The 21,126-nt window shown below is 37.3% G+C and overlaps 2 protein-coding genes across 2 annotated transcripts; one reads left to right on the top strand and one right to left on the bottom strand.

Moving 5' to 3' along the window:
* The first annotated feature begins 683 nt into the window (after window positions 1-683).
* LOC102833901 (olfactory receptor 5J2-like) lies at window positions 684-1,622 on the top strand. The gene has a single exon (XM_006877795.1). The coding sequence runs from the start codon at window positions 684-686 to the stop codon at window positions 1,620-1,622; it is 939 nt and encodes a 312-aa protein (XP_006877857.1).
* Window positions 1,623-13,900: 12,278 nt separating this feature from the next.
* On the bottom strand, window positions 13,901-14,842 carry LOC102833516 (olfactory receptor 8K5-like). The gene has a single exon (XM_006877794.1). It carries the CDS (start codon window positions 14,840-14,842, stop codon window positions 13,901-13,903), a length of 942 nt encoding a protein of 313 aa, XP_006877856.1.
* Between the last annotated feature and the right edge of the window lie 6,284 nt (window positions 14,843-21,126).

Genomic DNA, 21,126 nt, shown 5'->3' with positions numbered 1-21,126 from the left:
ATATTGATTATAAGATGAAGAATGCAAAGACTGATCAAAGAATAATTGGTAAATATATACATTCGTATTTTCAGTTAGTCTGTTTATTTAAATTTATAAGTTTATGTAAGCTTTCAGGAAAAACAGAGATTCCTTCTGGTCCTGGCATGCAAGATAATGGTTTGTGTATCCTCACTCCCAAAGTTACTAACCTTGCAGGGCTCCTTACTGTTACAGTGTGGGGGACAATTTCTCAGAAACAAGAGCAGTGACCACGTTTTTTTTTTTTTTTTTTAAATTACATTCCATTTTTTTATCAATGACTTTTTTATTAACTACATTTCAACCACATCCTCTATCATAATGTCTTTCTGCCTTTTAAACTATATATTATTTGTCATATTATATACATTGATATATACTAAGGAAATATAAAAAATTATTCTCTCTTTTCAAAAAAAGGGTTCATTTATGAAGATGTTGAGGAGAGAGACCATGCAATTAGGAGGTCCTGTGGTCATATCAAATTGACATGGGAAACAAGTGGGTAGCAGAAATGATACAAGGAAGAGACCTTAAATTATATAAATTTATTCCACAAAATGCAAACTCAAGGTATCCCCAACAAAGATGGATAAAATCTCCTAAAATCTCTGCATTTTTTTTTTCATGACAGATTCTTTGGGAAAAAAAGACACAAACACATGGCTGAAGATAATTTCACAGTTGTTACTGAATTTATTCTGTTGGGATTGACAGATCGGGCTGATATGAAAATTGTGCTTTTTGTGTTGTTCCTAGTGATATATGTAGTTACCTTTGTGGGGAATCTGGGCATGATCTTGTTGATCCGCATCACTCCCAAACTCCACACACCCATGTACTTTTTCCTCAGCTGCCTCTCATTTGTGGATGCCTGCTATTCATCTGCAATTGCACCCAAAATGCTGATAAACCTACTGGTGGTGAGGGGAACTATTTCTTTCTCTGCCTGCATGGTGCAGCATTTGTGTTTTGGGGTGTTCGTTACCACGGAAGGTTTCCTGCTGTCAGTGATGGCATATGACCGTTATGTGGCCATTGTGAATCCTTTGCTTTACACTGTAGCCATGTCTAAGAGGAAGTGTGTAGTGTTAGTCACAGGGTCATGGATATGTGGAACAATTAACTCATTAATACACACAGTAAGTTTGGGCAAACTGTACTTCTGTGGTCCAAATGTTGTCAGCCACTTTTTCTGCGATATCCCCTCACTGCTGAAGCTGTCATGTTCTGATACCTCCCTGAATGAGTTGTTGCTGTTGACCTTCTCTGGAGTCATTGCCATGGCTACCTTCTCGGTTGTGATCATTTCCTACATGTTCATCATTGTTGCTATCCTGAGGATCCGCTCAGCAGCTGGCCGACAGAAAGCCTTCTCCACCTGTGCTTCTCACCTGATGGCTGTGACCATATTCTATGGCACCTTGAGCTTTAGTTACATTCAGCCAAGTTCCCAGTATTCTGTAGAACAGGAGAAGGTAGTTTCTGTGTTCTATACACTAGTGATTCCCATGTTAAACCCATTGATTTACAGTGTGAGAAACAAAGACGTGAAGGATGCTATGAAAAGAGCAGTAGAAATTAAGCATTTTCCCTGTTGATCCTACAACGTTCTACCAGTCAGTTGTCAGTTACTTATGTTCACAAGAATTCTATGAATGAATGCTAAAGCTCCTAGAGTTTGTACAGATCTTTTCATTCCTTATACTTATTTGTCATGTGAAGAAGCAGACCTAAAATGTAAAGCTATTTTATTCACAGAACTGTATTATAAAAATGATATACCATCACATTAAACTTTGAGCCAGTACAAATACAGTGTTATGTTTAGACTTGTCTGTTATACTAAGAAGATAAATATTTGAAGCTTCAAAAAGTAAATGGAAAATGGGATCAAAAATAATGAAATATTTCATGTACTTTTTGAAATTATATATATGAAGGCTCATATAGATAACATTTGCATTAAGGACAGTCTGAAGTAAGGCAAGTTTTAAGAAAAAAAAAATATTTTCTTGAATTTCTAAGAAAACGGGTATAATTGTATAGCTGTAATGTTCCTTTTGTGGTGCTGTGGGTTAATGAGCTGGCCTGAAAAGCCAGTTTGTACTGCAAGATCTACAGCTGAAACTCACCAGCCACTCCTCAAATACTCTAGACAGAGTCGCTATGGGTCGGAACTGACTCAATGGCACTTAACAACAACAACAATGTTCCTTGCTGGAGTCAAAATCACCAGCTGCTCCTAAACCCTACACAGGATTGCTGTGGGTCAGAACCAACTTGATTGCACTTAACAATAACAACAAGATTGTACCTTTACTTAAGACTCTAAATGATGTTTTAAATATTCTAAAGAGTGACAGATTCCCCCATGGAAATAAAAAGGACAACATTCTTTCAGTTCAGCTTTTCAAGAAATTTTCTATTTGTCCAAAGTTTCTTGCTTTTTGGGTTGGTAATGTATCTCCAAAGGAGGGCTGTCCATTACCTTTAGGATTAGAACAGAATTTTCATTGGATTTCAACTTCAGATCTTAACATTTTATTTACTTGTTTATGTGTAGAATGACTCAAAAAGTAATTTTGCAATACTTAAAATCCAAACTCTATCTTTTTTTTTTTTTTTTTTTTAATGAATTTTGTTCCTTTTTATTTAAGATGTTTTTAAAACCTGCCAGGAAAAAATTCCATGTTTTGGAAGCAGATCCTTTTATCAAAATCTCACTGAATATACCAGACTCTGTAAGATAACATAGATATATTATCTCATTCTGTGATTATTATTCCTACGATTCAATGTCCTTTGTTCTATAATGTCAAGCTTGACAACAAGATTTCTGTTAGAAATATATTTACATTAGCATTAAATTAAACTGAATAAACAACTTTTTTCTCTCTATATTTTTTAGCTTCTATTTTCTACTAAGGTTAGCACCAGCCGCATTTGTTTCTTAAAGCAATGAGCTGAAGAAAAACTGAAATAACATTGTAATTGCTAACTTACAATTGGGAGAATGGGTACGTTCATCTTGTTAACAGTATTACCAGATTTGAAATGTGATATACAATTTTAAGTTATTCCTATAATGAAAACTAGAATTTCAAAAGTGGTTGTTTTAATGAACAAAATATTGAAACATACAGATGTGGGTCAATTTAAAATATATATGACAATCATTCACAAGAGAAAAGAAGCTAATACCATAAAAATTCATTCCACCTGAAATAATAATAATCATCTTTATTATGATATACTAGAAATGTATAAATTATGTCTATGCATAAATGTATATACAGAATAAAGAGCTTCAGACTTGGATGTAGATAATAACATACACTATGTACTAAGCTCTGTGAGCTTCATAAGGATCATGTTATTAGGTATGACAAGAATTAATATATGAAAATGAATCTTCTGTCAATAAAACATCAATTTGTTCAGTCTCTTTAGAAGTCTTGGATTATATTTTTATTTCAATGACTCTATTTTGAATAGTTATCATCCATTTTACCTTGTTGCAAGTGCCCTTGAGATGATTCTGACTCATAACAACATTATGAAAAAAGAACAAAACACTGCCTGATCCTGTGCCATCTTCATAAGTGTTTTTACACTTGAGCCCATTGCTGCTGCCACTGTGCTTATCCATCTCCTTGGTGGTGGTGGTGGTGGGGTCTTCCTCTTTTTTACTAACCCTCCAGTTTACCAAGTAATATGTCCATCTCAGGGACTGGCCCCTCCTGATAATATGTATGAAGTATGAGATACAAAGTTTGACATCTTGCCTTCTAAGGAGCATTCTGGCTATACTTCTTTCCAACACATATTTGTATGTTTTTCTGGCAATCCATGGTGTTTTCAATATGTTTCTCCAATACCATAATTTAAAGGCATCAATATTTGTGCGGTGTTCCTCATTCATTGTCCAACTTGCTCATGCATATGAGACTATTGAAAATACCATGACTTGTATCAGGCATACTTATTTTTCAAACTGATATCTTTGCTTTTGAACACTTTAAAGAGGTTTTGTGTAACAGGTTTGCCTAATGAAATACATCATTTAATATCTTGACTGCTGCTTCCATGAGTGTTCATTGTTGATCCAAGCAAAGTAAAGTCTTTGACAATTTCCATCTTTTATGTTTTAATCATGATATTATTCATTGGTCCAGTTGTGATGATTTTTGTTGTCTATATATTGATATGCAATCCATACTGAAGGCTGCACTCTTTAATCTTCATCAGTAAGTATTTTAAGCCTTTATGCTTCCAGCAAGCAAGGTTGTATCATCTGCATATCACAGGTTGTTAATGAATCTTCCTCCAATCCTGATGGCATGTTCTGCTTCAGATAGTCAAGTTTCTCAGATTATCTGCCCAGAATACAGATTAAATAAATATGGTGAAAGAATACAGTCCTGGCTTACAAGTTTCCTGATTTTAAATCATCCAGTAACTAGTTGTATTTGAAAGACTGCACCTTGGTCTATGTAGAGGTTGTTCATGAGAACAAAGTGTTCTGGAATACCCATTCTTTGCAATGTTATCCATAGCTTGTCATCATCCACATATTAGAAAGCCTTTGAGTGGTTAATGCAGCACAAATAAACCTTGCTTTGGAGTCCTGGTGTGGCACTGTAGGATTAGCACTGGATCAAAAGGTCAGTTTGAACTGTAAGGTATTTAGTTCAAACTCAACAGCAGCTCTTCAGAAACCCTATACAGGGTCTCCATGAGTTGGAACTGACTTGACAGCATTTCACAACAACAACAAACCTTATTCTATGCTAATATAATAACAATAAATAAGAAATATAGTCTTCTAACTATTTTGTTGTTGTTGTTTGGGATATTCTAGTTTCTATGCCCTTCAGATACATTTTTAAATCAGTTTATTTCTTTTAACTGTTGGGATTTATTCAATCAATAGTTAAGTTTCACATCTCAACAGTAATTTGTATTCCAACCTATAGATATGTCTCCAGTTATTTATCATTGATTTCTTTAATCAGTGTTTTGCAATTTATACCATGTTAAACTTGTATATAGATACAGATACAGATAGATATAGATACAGATACAGATAGATAGAGATAGAGATAGAGATAGAGATAGAGATAGAGATAGAGATAGATCATGTATTCTGGTTTATTGTAAATTGGCATTTTATTTAAATTTCCAATTGTTTAATTCTTTTATATTTAATAGTGAATTATGAATGTTGACTTTGCATACTGTGACAGTGCTATTTTACATGATTAATCTAGTAAACTTTTCAGATCCTTTTCTTATATGAACAATCATATCTCTGGCAAATAGAGATGGTTTTATTCCTTCCTTTCAAATGTATGCCTTTAAATTTATTTTTCTTGTCTTAATACACAGAAAGGGACCTCCATTATAGTATCAAATTGATACAGTGAGAGCAAATACCTTCACCTTGTTTTTCATCATAGGAATAATGTATTTCATCCTTTAGTGTTAAAGTATGATGGCAGCTCTCTGGTAGTGCAGTGGTTATGAATCGGACTGCTAACCTCAGGGTCATCAGTTCGAAACTACCAGCTGTTCCATGGGAGAAAGATGAGGCTTTCTGCTCCCGTAAAGATATACAGCCTTGGAAACCCTGTACAGGGTTGCTATGAGTCGGAACCGACTCCACAGTACATAACAACAACAACATGATGTCAGCTCTAGGATTGTATTACCCATGTTTTGCCAGTCAATTCCAACTCAACAAATACATAGGTCAGATTATGACTGCATTGAGACTTCCGGTTTGGGGGCAGGTAAGCAGAGACAGATAGCAAAAGCTCCTCTGCTAAAGCCCAGGGAAAGCAGAGAAAGAGCGGTCTGCAGAACAGTTGCAGAGTTTTGGATCTGGTTTAAGGTTCCGGGCACCAGTTTCCCACGCCCACCTGTGGAGAAATCTACCTGTGAAGGCAAAATACGACAGTTCCGGAATTGATCTGGCAGCCGCGGTGGCCAGAGGCACTGAGGTCGGAGGGCTGGGCGACAGCCAAGCAGAGGCAGTGACCCAATGCTAGAAGCCGTGGAGCTGTGCATGTGGAGGGAGAGGTGAGACGGATTTTTCATCTTTCACATTTCATTTTTCACATATCTTTCTTCTTCACTAGATTGAGCCCTCACTGCCCAGCCCCGATGCCTTCAGGTGGGTGGGAGCACACCCCCAAAAGGGTCCAGCATTGCACCCACAGTTTTCCCACAGCACAGAGTGGAAACCCCGCAGGCTGCTTCTTATGACGTCTGAATCAATTCAAACCAATTTTGCAGTCTACTGCATTAATCTTCAGGGCCACACCAGGACTCCTTTTACAAAGTGCTGTCCAGTCATTTCTGATCCATAGTAATCTGTATAGGGTTTCCAAGGAGTGGCTGATGAGCTCAACCACAACCTTATGGTTCAAACTAATTTTGCAGCGCTATGTACAGGGTCGCTATGGGTCGGAACCGACTCGACGGCACTTAACAACAACAACAACAACAATGCACATTAACCTACAAAGCCACACCAAGACTCCAAACCAGGAGATAGTTTTTCCAACAAGGAAGTTGCCGGGGAACTACCAAAATTGATCAATTGCTTCTAAAATACATTGTATAACTATTATAAAATTATCACCAAAAGTGGCAGTTATAGAGTATTTTATACCCATAAGCAGGAGTTAAAGAGAATGAACAGAATGATATGATTTGCCTACAATATGGAAGGATAGATGAATGAGGCCAAAATTCACTTCTGGAATTATCTGGATACATGTGTGGTCTATGCAGGAGCATGCTATGCCAGAACATTAAAATGTTAATTTCATCATTTCCACATATTATATATATGAGTGCATTATTTATGGGAAAATGCGATACTATTCAGCAAGCATAAATTTTTAAATTGTGATAGCAGTTGGACTTCAAACTATTCAGTGGCATAAAATACAGAATTGAAACATTAGAATTAATGGAATATACAGATTTAACCTCAACATCTATCATACACCAACTTGTATGGACCCCGCGCCCCATATAAGGTTCATATTTACTGTTTGGATCAGTTGTAGTGCAAACACACTTTGCAGCAGGTGTTTGCATGAAGGAGTCAGGATGATGGTATCAGTGTAGGTATGATCATTATTGGTGATGATTTGAAAATGTTATTTTGAAAAAGTAGACAGGAGTAGGGTGGTGCTAAAGGATGGTGAGCCAATTCCATTCCCCTTATTCCTAAAATAAATCTTCAAATGTTTTTCAGCTGAGTCCCAATGTGCTTTTGAGTTCCTAATCAACTAAAATATTAAAATGACAAGCCTGGAAGCCAGCAGGCAGGCTTGCAGAATGTACCCTTGGGTTGTTTAAATGATTATATATTCCTGTGTGGGTTTATTTATTTATTGGTACATCAAAAAAGGGGGGAGTTTCCTGATAAAAGAAATAGTATGATGTTTCGGGGGGAATAAGAAATGATTCATGTGCTAGAGGGTAAAAATGCATTGAAATGGGTGACAGGGCAGGCAATATACAACCAGAGAGAGTCTGGCAGAGGAAAGATGGGGGTGGTGTCAGACACAGGGAGGAATGGAGTGGTTAAAGTGAATAGAACCAAATGCTGTTAACTGTGGGTGCATGGAGGGTATGGTATTGCAACCATGTAATGAAGCAATGTGTATGATCTGTTGAATGCACAACTGATGCTCTGCTCTGTAAACCTTCACTCAATTCATAAGAAAAAGTTTTGTTTTTTTTTAAACCGCCCCCGCCCCAAAATAAATGCTAAGCCTATTCTGTTTTGAAAATGCGATCTGGCATTTGTTTACCACAAGGCCTATAAGGTAAGATTTTACTGCAGTGTGACATGAACTTTGCAGTGTGACATGAACTTGTTATTGGACAAAAGTCTGCCCACCAACCACTGCAGACAATAACAGAGAAGAGGTAAGAATCAATATGTGTTTTATTGACAGATCTGGAAGACTGCAACATCCTTCTCAAAGGCTGCCTTGATTTTCCTCATATGGTTGGAGTAATTATACCCTCCTGAATAGCAACCATTTGTTATTGGCACCTTCCTTTCTCAGAGTGTGACTTTACTGACTCTCCCACTAGGGAGTGCAATCTGCACTCCCCAGTTCACAGCCTTTTATATCCAGGGAGTAACTCCCCTTTGCCTCTTCTTAAAAAATTAATGGTTTAGTTGAAGACATCTGGGTACCAGATACTTTCTGGTCTCCCTTGAAAGCAAGCGATCAGAGCCTCTGGTTTTCCTCTTAACTTGTCTGATTTTTCTGAGTTTTAATTAGCAGTACAGCACTAAATCCTTTAGCCTGCATGTCCTGGGAGCATATACAAAAGGGAGAGGGTAGTCAGGGCAGTAACAACTGGGAACAATTACTAAAAGGGTTTCTAAAGAAAAGAAAAAATGATTTAAACATTGCTGTTTGGTGTCATCAAATCTGTATAGATACATAATGACCCTATGCACAACAGAAGGTAACACTACCTGGTCCTACACCAACCTAACAATCATTGATGTGCTTGAACCCATTGTTGCAGCCACTGTGCCAGTTCATCACCTTGAGGGTCTCTCACCCTCCACTTTACCGAACATGATCTCGTATGCCACCACAGATGTGTTTGTTTTTCTAGCAGTCCATGGTACTTTCAATATTCTCCTTCAACACCATAACTCAAATGCATCAATTCTTCTGCATTCTTCCCTAGTCACTGTCCAATTTTCACAGGTAAATGAGGTTATTGAAAATACCAGGGTTTGGTCAGGAGCGCCTTAGTCCTCAAACTGACATCATTGCTCTTCAACACTTTAAAGAGGTCTTGTGCAGCAGATATGCATAATATAATATGTCTGATTTCTTGACTGCTGCCTCTTTTGAGTGTTGATGGGTGATTAGAGTAAAAAACGATATCTTTGATAGCTTCAAATCTTTTATCCATTTATTTTAATGTTATTTATAGGTCACGTTATGAAGAATTTTGTTGGTTTTTCACATTGAGATAGAGCCCATACTGAAGGCTGTAGTCTTTTAGCTTTATCAGTACGTATTTAAGTTCTCTTCACTTCCAGCTACAAGGTTGTATCATCTGCATATAACAGGTTGTTAATCAGCCTTCCTCCAATCTCGATGCCACATTTTTCTTTATATAATCCAGATCCTTGGATTACGTGCTCAGCACATAGTTTGAATAAGTGTGGTGGAAAAATATAACTCTGGTGCACACCGTTGCTAATTTGAAACTATTCAGTATTTCCTTTTTTTGTTCGAGCAACTGGCTCTTCCTGAGCACAATGAAGTGTTCTGGAATACCCATTCTTTTTAATATTGTTCACAGTTTATGTCCTAGTATCAGAATTAACTCTAGAAATCACTGGGCTGTGTAAACGGTTAAGTTCTGGGCTATTGAAAAATAGATGGGAAGTTAAAATACACCTGGTGACATTTCATTAGAATGTCTTGTGACCTAATTCTGGAAAATAAGCCTCTGAAAACTTTATGGAGCACAGGTGGACTCTGACACACATGGGTTTGCCATGAGTCAGAATTGATTCAATGAGAACTGTATCACTTTTGTTTCTTTTAAGATCCGACTTAATCCCACATACAACTAGAATATTTTTTGGAAAAATGTAAGAGAAAAAAATAAAATTCAGACATTATACAAATAGGTAGATAACAATGAAAGAGTGTCTCATGATGTACTTGGCTATCTGGACTGAGATATTTTCTGAACTTCAGGTACCTTCTGGACTTAAGGAAACTCCAAATAAACAAACAAACAAACAAACAAAAGCAATAAGCCTTTTGAACCTAGAATACACATTTTGGACTTTGGGGAAGCTATGATAGCTAAACTGTGTCTGACAGAGTGTTCTTGAATAGGAAGCCATTCACAGACTAAATCTCATATCTACAATAGTTCTTGAGTTTTTCACTGAATCTTAGATCAGGCATGTTACAGTTAAACTGCATGAGGCCATGAAAAGAATCACCAGTGAGCTGCAAGTTGAACAATTCCCAGAAGTCACAGGGCAGGAAAACAGTAGGATTCCAACAGAACATAGAATTCTTATTGAATGCCTAGCCTCAGGTAGAGCTCTCAGAGGGTAAAGCTGCTTTTTGATCTTTGCCCACTGTCTTGGTTCTTAGTGCTATTGTAACGGAAATACCACAGGTGGGTGGTATTAACAAACATACATTTTCTCACAATAAAGGAGACTAGGGATCTGAATTAATGGCACTATATCTAGGGGAAGGTTGTCTTTGCTCTGGAGAAAATTCTCCAATATTCTTTGTGTTCGTTGGATGGTTCCATGTGGCATCTATTCTTCCTTCCTTTGAGCTTCCTTGCCTAATATGCTGCTTTTATATCTCAAGTGTGATGGGCTTAAAATACTTTTGTCCCTACTTTGATATGGACTTGTTAACATAACAAAGAAAACTCTATTTCCAAATGGGATTCCATCCACAGGTATAAGATATATAATACATACTTTGGTGGACACAATCCATAGCATCAGCATCTTTGGAATAAAACATCTGAAAAGAACAAGCTGATTCTTTCTTATAAAGCATAACAGTATTCTAGGAAAACAACACCAAAATACAGAGTTCATTGACATACAATTTATAATATTTGACAACCAATAAAATAATAGACATATGATAGCAAGAACATATACCCATTATTAGTTTCCTAGGTTTTCCACATAAAGTATTTTAGATTTGACTGAAAGGGAGCTGTTGGTGTCTTCTATGGTCCATCGGTTATGGATCCAAGAAGATAGATTCACAAAGGATAGCTAGAAAACAAATAGAATTTAACAAATAAAATTTATTGCTCCCAGAAAGAATGTCATGACATGCCATTTATATATTCATTATTATTTTTGGTAATTACTGTCTAGTCAATTCTAACTCATAACAACCTGTATAAGCAGTCCAGTGCTTATCCTACCATGTCACACTGGGAACCCTATATATTTATTGCTTCAGATCAAAATCTCTTGAGGTCAAATTTTCCTTTTTGATTAATTTTTTAGTGTTGTTGTTGTCAGGTGCCATCAAGTCAGAACCGATTCATAGTGACCCCATGCACAGCAGAACGAAATAATGTCTGGTTCTGGGCCAACCTCACTACTGCTGCCACACTTGAGTCCATAAATGATGCCACCTGGCTGATAACAGGAGTAGATATATGCACATTAATGTTCATAGCAGCACTGTTTACAATAGCAAAAATATGGAGACAGCCAAAGTGCCCATCAACTGAAGAATGGATAAACAAATGCTGGGACGTACACATAATGAAATATTATGCTAACTTGATGAATAACAAGGAAGCTACAAACCACCACATAACATGGATGAACCTTGAGGACATTATATTGTGTGAAATTAGTCAGTCACAAAAGGAGAAATACTGCATAGGACCACTACTGTAAAAGACTAAGAAAAAGAACCCATATTAAAGTGGGGAGGATTTTTTGCTGTTTACTGAGATGTGGGGGGTAGGGTGAGGGGAGGGAGGGGAAGGTGGAACACAAGGCAGGGAATAGACACAGGATAGTTTGGGTGCTGGGGAGGGGGGCAATATACAAGAAGGGAGAGGGGAATGGAAGACCAAAGCAGATGCGAGAACAATTAGACAGGTTTGTGTGGGTTAAGTGGGACAGAGGTAAAGAATGATGTACGCACAACTTTGGAACAACAGGTCCCTGGGATACATGGATTGAGACATGGTTGGAATGGGGGAAATGGGGAAATAATGTTAAGATACTTGGCTATCTTTTGAATCTGGGTTTCCATTGAATACCATTATACAATAAACACTGGAGGGGGAGACAAAGAAATAGTCAGAAATACCACTATAGAAAGCTGGTAAGTTCATCTTTTGTCTATAACTGATAGGAATACCTAAAATGGGGTTACAATATGCCCAGTGAAGGAGGCTTCCTGCAGAGCCTCTGCATTACATAAGACTATAGGTGGAATCCTGACACATCCAGAATCTTCAGAGGTGGGAAATTTCCACTTGAAAGGATGGGTAGACCAGCCTGGAGCAGCTAGAAGAACAGAAGATATTTCTTGAAAGAAAGACTGACAGGAAAAATACAAAACAATATAGGCAGAATGGATGATTGCTACAAGAACAAGCAAGTTGCTTGTCCAGGAGACATCAAGGCAAGTGGTTGGGTCCCCTCAGAGCAAACCCCCTTTGAAGACTAAGACTCAATAGGAATTCACACTCTGATTGGTGACCCGCTAAGGGGAAGTGAGGGAAAAAACAGCAATGAAGCTGTGAGCTAAGCCCTACAATGGTCAATAGATTCCTGTGAACCTGGGTGGAGACTGGGTTGGCCAGCAGTGTGGCAAGACCTGGGGACTCTTTGACCCAGAGTTAGTGACATAGCCACAGAGGCCTGGAGTAGAGAGTGAAGCATCCAGCTGATAAGAAGAGAGGGCATATGTATATGAACACCCACACTTGCAGATAATGCCCACTTGACCTGGCTTCAATGACTGGATAATCAGAGCTCAACTACAAGAAGAAATAAGAGGAAAAAAAGAGTGATACAATTTGATGAACTTGACCTACACATATGGATGCAGTAGCTTAAAAGAGGGAAAAAGTTTTTACAGCAAGGATTATTCCCACCCGCTCCGTACACAGAGTAGACAGGGATGGGCAACTTGGATATTGGCTACCCAAAATGGGGTGGCTACAAAGGCAAGAAGTGACTGGCTTACAAGCTTTCAAGAGGGAACCTAGATCCAGAAAGCATGGACGAAAGTAGAATCTCCACTGAGTAGTATACAATCTGTCTAGGCGGGGCTGATGAAAGGAAATGCAGATAGGTCTCTTGTGAAGCAATAGTGAATAATTGTTATCAGGACTGATTGTGAGGGTTGGAAATGTAAAGGTAGACATTTTGTAGCAAGGAGGTGAGTGATTAACTTTGCAGTCTAGGAGTGAAGGTCCCTGAAACCATCAAGGGAGAAGAGCAGAGAGCAGTACCCTACCCAGAGAAGCAGTGACACCAGAGATGGAGGCAGAGACGATGACGTGGAGAGATGGAGCATCTGGGGACTTTAGACCCAAAAAGGGAGAGGGGCTGTGTGCTGACGACCAGGGGACAGACTTGCAGGGTATACCTTTTGGTTGGTTGATGATGCATGGAGGGGATTGTGACCATGGCAATGAAACAATATAGAATAGGATGAATGCAAAACTAATGTTCTCCCATGTAAACTACTCACGTAATTCACAATAAAACATTTTTTTTTTAAAGTGTATTTTGCTTCAATAGAATGTATATCAATTCAGAAAAATCTAGGTCACCATTTGTTTAAACATTCTCTGCTAATGAATGGTATCATTTTCCACAGAATATTTTTTATGTGATAGTGTTCAGCAAAAATAAATGCATTCTAGACTTATTTGACAAGATATTCTTCATTATTTACTAATGTAAACATATCCAAGTTCTTTGAAAAGATAAATTAGGAAATTTATAAACATTTCCTTCTGGTTATTACAGTAGTTTTTGTTTTGTTTTGTTTTGTTTTGTTTTGTGTGTGTATGTGTGTTTGTTTTGGTTTGTTTTTGTTTTTTACCATCATGTTCTCTATTAGGTATCACCAATAACAAACTTGAGAAAGAAATTATATTTAACTTAAAATCATAAAAGTATCATTCATAATTTTAATAAATATAAGGGTAAATATATTTATCAATGCTTATAATTGTTCTTTACTCTGGAACCCAAGAGAATGTAATTGTATCTACTAAAATAGTGATGTTTGCATTTTTCACAGTTTATTGGAACAATATTGTATATTGAGTATCAAATACAGCGTTTACAACGATTCTTAACAACCCTCTGGACAGCATTTTTTACTTCTTTGTTCCTTAAGCTGTATATGAATGGATTGAGCATGGGAATGAATAAAGTATAAAACACAGAGGCTATTTTTTCATTATCAGAAGAATGAGCAGATTCAGGCTGCAGGTACATAAATAGTACAGATCCATAGAACACAACCACCACTGTCAGATGAGAACCACATGTGGAGAAAGCTTTCTTCCTACCCTCTGCAGAATGCATTCGAAATATGGCTGTCAGAATCAACATGTAGGTAAGCAGAACTACCACAAGGGTAGAAATCACATTAAATCCTGAAAATACTATGATCAACAATTCTATTTCTTTTGCATTTGAGCAGAGCAGAGGTATAAAGGGAACATCATCACAATAGAAATGACTAACAACATTAGTACCACAGAAGGTTGATGTGAAAACCTTACTGGTAATCAAAAGAGACTGAAAGGAACTGAAGAGATATGGAATGCCCACCAGTATGTGGCAAAGTCTCTCAGACATGATAACATTGTAGAGCAAAGGGTTACAGATGGCCACAAAGCGGTCATAAGCCATGGCTGCCAGAATGTAGAGTACACATATAATGTACAAAAGAAAGAAAGCCATCTGTATGGCACAGGCATAGTAGGAAATGGTATACCGATTTGTAACTAAATTTACTAGCATATTAGGATATATAACAGTAGCATTACCAAGATCAATCAAAGCCAAGTTTCTAATAAAAAAGTACATGGGTGTGTGGAGGTGAGAGTCCACTTTGGTCAAGATGATCATGCCCAGATTGCCCATGAGTGTGATCATGTAAATGATGAGAAAGATGCCAAACAGAGGGAGTTGCAGCTCAGGTCGCTTTGTGACTCTCATTAAAATGAACTCAGACAGCACTGTTAGATTCTCTTGGCCCATTTAGTCTAGCAATCTCTTCTAGGAAGAAACAGAGGGATTAATATTAGCTTGTGTATGGTGTTATCTAAACAAATTATACTAATTGTAGACTGAATGGAGATTTTCTTCATACTGGTGGTGGTGGTGTTGTGTCGCAGAGTCGCTCCTGACTCATAGCGACCCTGCATGGGGTTTCTGAGGCTGTAATCTTTATGGGAGCAGAAAGCCTCATCTTTCTTCTGTGGAACAACTGGTAGTTTCGAACTGCTGACCTTGTAACCACATGTAGTACGACTCATAACCATTATGCTACCAGAACTCCATTTTTCTTCATACTAGAGGACAGAAAAATAATCCCCACCATTTATTTTAAGCCAAAATAGACTGTAGAAGATGCCACTTGCCAAAATTACAGCATGCATATGAAACTTGCAAAATTTGAAGCATATATGTTTATAATAAAACAATATACACATATTCCTCACTTATCGACATAGCCAAAGAACAAGCTATTGTGCAAAAATAGGAAATGGAGGATGCCCACATCATATCACAAAATGGAGAATGAGTGCATCCTTATATACCTGCCAGGTTACATCATTATTTAACTTCTACATTAGACCACTATATAACTGCCAATCACTGGGAATCATGGCTCAGCCAACTTGTCATATTACCTTAACCTCCACAGCCAGGAGTACTCTCATTTAGCACTTTGGCATTCATTAATACCAGATGTATGCCTTTAATACACACAATGTTTAGATAGTGGATTGTCCCTGTTACCATGAATGAGAAATGCCAATAATAAGATACAGGCTGTCCCCAGGTAACAAATAACTTGTTATTTGGAAATAACTTGACCTTTAAGCAGGATATTGAACTGCTTCTATCTTGGCCAACAAAGGGAAACAGTCCCAGACTTTAATTTTAATCATTGAATGACTCATGATAGTAACTTGAATGGGAAAAATCATGAGTTGAAGACCTAGAATGTTAGACTAGGAAGAGTTGGAGTGTACCCCTCAGGAGTCTGATGCATAAGAGCAGATTATTGCCAGGATTTCAGAGAACCACACATATTCAAAATGCTGGGACCAGCCAGTGTTTAGTGGGGCACAGCCACATTTGAGATGCCTCAGCCATAAATGACCTAGGAAGAACCATTTCAAAGCCTCGTTTTGAAATGACTGAACCAACCCTTAAACCAAAGGCTACTGCTATTGAGTCCAACTCATAGCAACACTATAGCACAGAGTGTAACTGCCCCATAGCATTTCTGAGACTATATATCTATGAGGAAGCAGACTGTCTCATCTTTTTCTTGTGGAGTGGCTTAAACTCCTCTTAGATTCAGTGTCCTCTCAAATGAAGCTAGGGATCTAAAGAAAGATGTTTTAATTGTAGTAGCAGGAAATACATTCAAGAACACAAATTATTGGAGAGGCATTTCAGAATTCAATGCACTGGCCAGGTTTGGCCTGCATTTTATTTTCAGGTCAGAAGAAATATCTGGGTCCCCATCAAAGTTCCCACCAACAAACTGAATCATCTGCAGTCCAGATCCATTTGCAACATGTCTATTAGGATGATTTTTTTATTATCTGGCTGGTAAAAATATTCAAGAGACTGGCAACATTTTAGTGATCTGCTAATTTGGCATTATTGATTTTTCCAATCTGATCCAAGAGATTGAGTGCAGGTCATTAATAGAGATTGGTGAGTCATCTCATTTGAAATTTTTATCTGCAATTTGAACATCACTGAACTTGAAATCATGGGATTTTTACGCTGGAATAGGTGATGTACTGCAGTGAGCAAAGAAAATCAGAACTTTGAAGTCCTCGTTGTTTTTCTAAGGAATATCCTAATGTGTATTGAGTCCATGTCTTATTTTATTGCTAGTTACAACTCTTTCTGAAAGTGTCAGCATTATTTTATTTTTCCTACTCATCTTCTCTGAAAGAGAATATCTATAACTTAGCTGACTCTCTTAATGAATACATTTGAAATACCTCCATTTGCTGGTAACCATTCAAGCAGACAGGAGACAAACATATGCAGATATGGTGATATCAGGTAGAATTTATTTTGGGTTCAGGGAATTCTCCATAATTCTGTAACTTAAAAGCACATAATGTATTTGTCAGCCTACTCAATCAGTTTGCAATGATCCTTGTGAAAAAGTAGACCCATTTGTAAGCAATTTACTAAGGAGACCAAGAATTAACCAAAGAAGAATAGTAATCACACACACAAAAGATGAAAACAACTGCAAACAACTGTGTTTTTACATTGGAAATGCTAATCATAAAATAGTTTCTAGTTCATCACAGATTGCACAATTCATACTTAGAGTATACAGTTAAGTAAACATTTGTAAGAAAGTAACATTTGTTAATAGTTAAATATTGTATTTTCTGTTGTTAAGTGCTGTCGAGTTGATTCTGACTCATATGACCCTGTATAGGGCTACTGAGGAGTGGCTGGTGGGCTTGAACCCCTGACTTTGTGGTTCAAACCAAGTTTACATTCCAGGGCATTAAAACAAAGCACCACACCAGAGCTCCAATTATTGCACAAGAAATAATTACATTAAAAATCATTTTTGTCTGAAATTCAAATGTGACTTGGTGTCTTCTATGTGAAATGAATTTTTCAGATGTAACAAACCTCTCCTCACTTGCAGCATCCACATATCAGTAGTAGCTCATACAAGTTAGATAGAAATCAGAAACATGTTTGATTAATAAAATTGGAATCTTGAAAACAACTACAGACCAAGTGAACTTCAGTTCACAAAGGAGATTATGTTTGTGGTTAACTTAAAGATCTTAGCTGTGAGTGACCATAAGAGTGTCTACAGTCAAAATCCAGAGGTCATCGGAAATAACCAAGATCCAGTGATAATAATAAAAAACAAAGAGCAATGCTTACCTCGTCAGTTTTCATGAAGAAGTGAAAATCGTCTCCTAATTTATAGCTCCTTTCTCTCTCAAAGGAAGAATTTATGGGTGCCCTCTTCCTCGCTTATATTCCCTGAGGAGCAAGTGTGTGACTCATTAATTGTATCAAAATCTTCAGAGAGTTTAAGAAATTGTCTTGATTTCCTGCTAATTATTCAAGACACTACATAATCCCCTGTGAGAAAAGTTAAGGTAAAATCTAAGTCAAAGTAACATACATGATTCATACAGCTCTATAGAGATCTAATCTACATGATGTAACTTTATTGAATGATTTAAAATAGGAAACAAAGAGACGCACATGCTGTCCCAGTAAAGGTGGAATATGTACAAAGTCACGATGATAAGACATGACATAATTATTATTATGTAGTTTTGCTTTTACTTTATTATCCAAAGAAAATGTGTATTAGACAATGTGCTATAAATATGTCATTCAGTCCATTCATGTGAAATGGATGCTAAACCAACTCATTGCAGTGGAGTCAATTGTGACTCATGACAACGTCCTGGGTTATAATGTAACACTGCTGTCTTTGCATGCACAGAATGCCAAGCCTTTTTTCTGTAGCCCAGCTGGTTGAACTTGAATCACCAACCTTTAGGTTACTAGTTGAATACAAACTATTAGAATGCCCTAAAGACCATGAGATGGGTATTCCCATGACGACTGAATAGATTTTGTCTCATACTGAGTAGGGAAAACAATAAATTTTGGGAGGCACACTTACTTTAGAATAATCAACAATTTGAGATTAAAAGGGCAGACTTTACCCAAGGACAAAGTTACATAGGGTTAGGAAATCAAATTATTCCAGAAGAGAGAAGAGGATGGAAAATTTCCTAATGCATTTTATGAAACAAGCATAACCCTTATACCAAAACCAGCAAAGGGCGACACTAAGAAAGAAAATTATATACCAATATTGCTCATGATCATTGATGCAAAAATTCTCAACAAAACCCTAGCAAACAGAATCCAGCAATACATCAAAAAGTTAATACATCATGATCAAGTGGGATTCATATCAGGGATGCAAGGATGGTTCAACATTAGAAAAATAATCAATGTTATCCACCATATAAATAAGAAAAAAGAAAAGAACTACATGATCATATCGATTGATGCAGAAAAGGCATTTGACAAAATCCAACATCCATTCCTGAAAAAACACTCAACAAAATAAGAATTGAACGGAAATTCCTCAACATAATAAAGAGCATATATAAAAAACCAACAGCCAACATTACTCTCAATGGAGAGAAATTGAAAGCATTCCCTCTGCCAACAGGAACCAGACATGGATGCCCTTTGTCACCACTGCCATTCAATATTGTGCTGGAAGTCTTTGCAAGAGCTATACAGCAAGACAGGGGAATTAAAGGCATCCAAAATGGCAAAGAGGAAGTAAAACTCTCTCTATTTGCAGACATGATCCTATATGCAGAAAACCCCAAAGACTCAGTAAAAAAGCTACTAGACTTCATTGGAAGATTCAGCAAAGCTGCAGGACATAAGATCAACATAAAAAAATCAAGTGGATTCCTCTATACCAAAAGCAACAGTGTTGAAATGGACATTAGGAAGGCAATACCATTTACAACGGCCACTCAAAGGATGAAATTGTTGTTGTTGTTGTGTGCCGTGGAGTCAGTTCCGACTCATAGCGACCCTACACAGGGTTTCCGAGGCTGTAAATCTTTACGGGAGCAGACCGCCTCATCTTTCTCCCACGGAACCGCTGGTAGTTTCGAACTGCTGACCTTGCGGCTTGCAGCCTGATTCGTAACCACTATGCTACCAGAGCTCCTTAAATATCTAGGAATAAATGTAACCAGAGAAACAAATGACTTATTCAAAGAAAACTATAAAACACTACTACAAGAAACCAAAAGAGACCTACAAAAATGGAAGAATGTACCATGCTCCTGGATAGGAAGACTTAACATTGTGAAAATATCAATTCTGTCCAAAGCAAAGCAATTTACACACATAATGGAATCCCAATCCAGATTCCAACAACAGATTTCAAAGAGATGGAAAAAACAATTACAAACTTTATATGGAAAGGAAAGAGACCCAGGATAAGCAAAGCACTGCATAAGAAAAAGAATAAGATTGGAGGCCTCTCACTCCCCGACTTCAAAATTTACTACACAGCTACAGTGGTCAAAACAGCTTGGTACTAGTACAATGAAAGATACATAGATCAATGGAACAAAACTTAACATATCTATATGCAGCCAACTGATTTTTGACAAAACACCTAAATATATCGCATGGGGAGGTGATAGTTTCTTTAACAGATGGTGGTGGGAGAACTGGAAAACGATATGCAAAAGATTAAAACAAGACCTTCATCTTGCACCTTATACAAAAACCAACTCAACAAGGATTAAAGACCTAAATGTAAATCTCAGAATTATGAAGGTCATCAATGAAAAAATAGGGACAAATGTGAGGGCACTAATTCAGGGAATACACAGACTACAAAACATTTTTGAAAACCACACAAACAAAAGTAGATAAAATAGATGAGTGGGACATACTGAAAATTAAAAACTTATGTGCATCGAAACACTTCACCAGAACAGTAAAAAGGGAACCCACAGAATGGGAAAAAATCTTTTGCACTGATACATCAGATAAGTGACTCATTTCTAAAATATATAGGAAACTATAATACCTCTACAAGAAAAAGACGAATAACCCAATTGAAAAATGGGAACAGGACATGAACAGACACTTCACCAACAAAGAAGAGATCTGGGCAGCCAAAAAACATATGAAGCAATGTTCATGATCACTAGCCATTAGAGAGATGCAAATCAAAACAACAATGACATATCATCTCACACCAGCAACAACAGCAAAGATCAAAAAAGTAGAGGACAATAAATGCTGGCAGGGATGTGGAGAGACTGGGACACTCTTGTATTGTTGGTGGTACTGTAAAATGGTTCAACCTCTATGGAAAGAAATATGGAGCTTCTTCAGAAGGTTGGAAATATAAATACCTTATGATCCAGCAATTCTTCTACTTGGTATTTACCCACAAGAAATACGAGCCATAACAGGAGAAGATATATGCACACTAATGGTCATAGCAGCACTTTTTACAATAGCAAAGAGATGGAGACAGCCAAAGTGCCCATCAACTGAAGAATGGATAAACAAACTGTGGTACATATGCACAATTGATTACTATGTTACCTTGAAAATTAACAAGGAAGCTGTAAGCCACCACATAACATGGATGAACCTTAAGGACATTATGTTGTGTGAAATTGTTGTTGTTGTTAAGTGCCGTTGAGTCGGTTCCGATCCATAACGATCCT

Source organism: Chrysochloris asiatica, unplaced genomic scaffold, assembly GCF_000296735.1.
Source record: "Chrysochloris asiatica unplaced genomic scaffold, ChrAsi1.0 scaffold00599, whole genome shotgun sequence".
Lineage (NCBI taxonomy): Eukaryota > Metazoa > Chordata > Mammalia > Afrosoricida > Chrysochloridae > Chrysochloris > Chrysochloris asiatica.
This window is presented reverse-complemented; position numbering and strand designations above follow the sequence as displayed.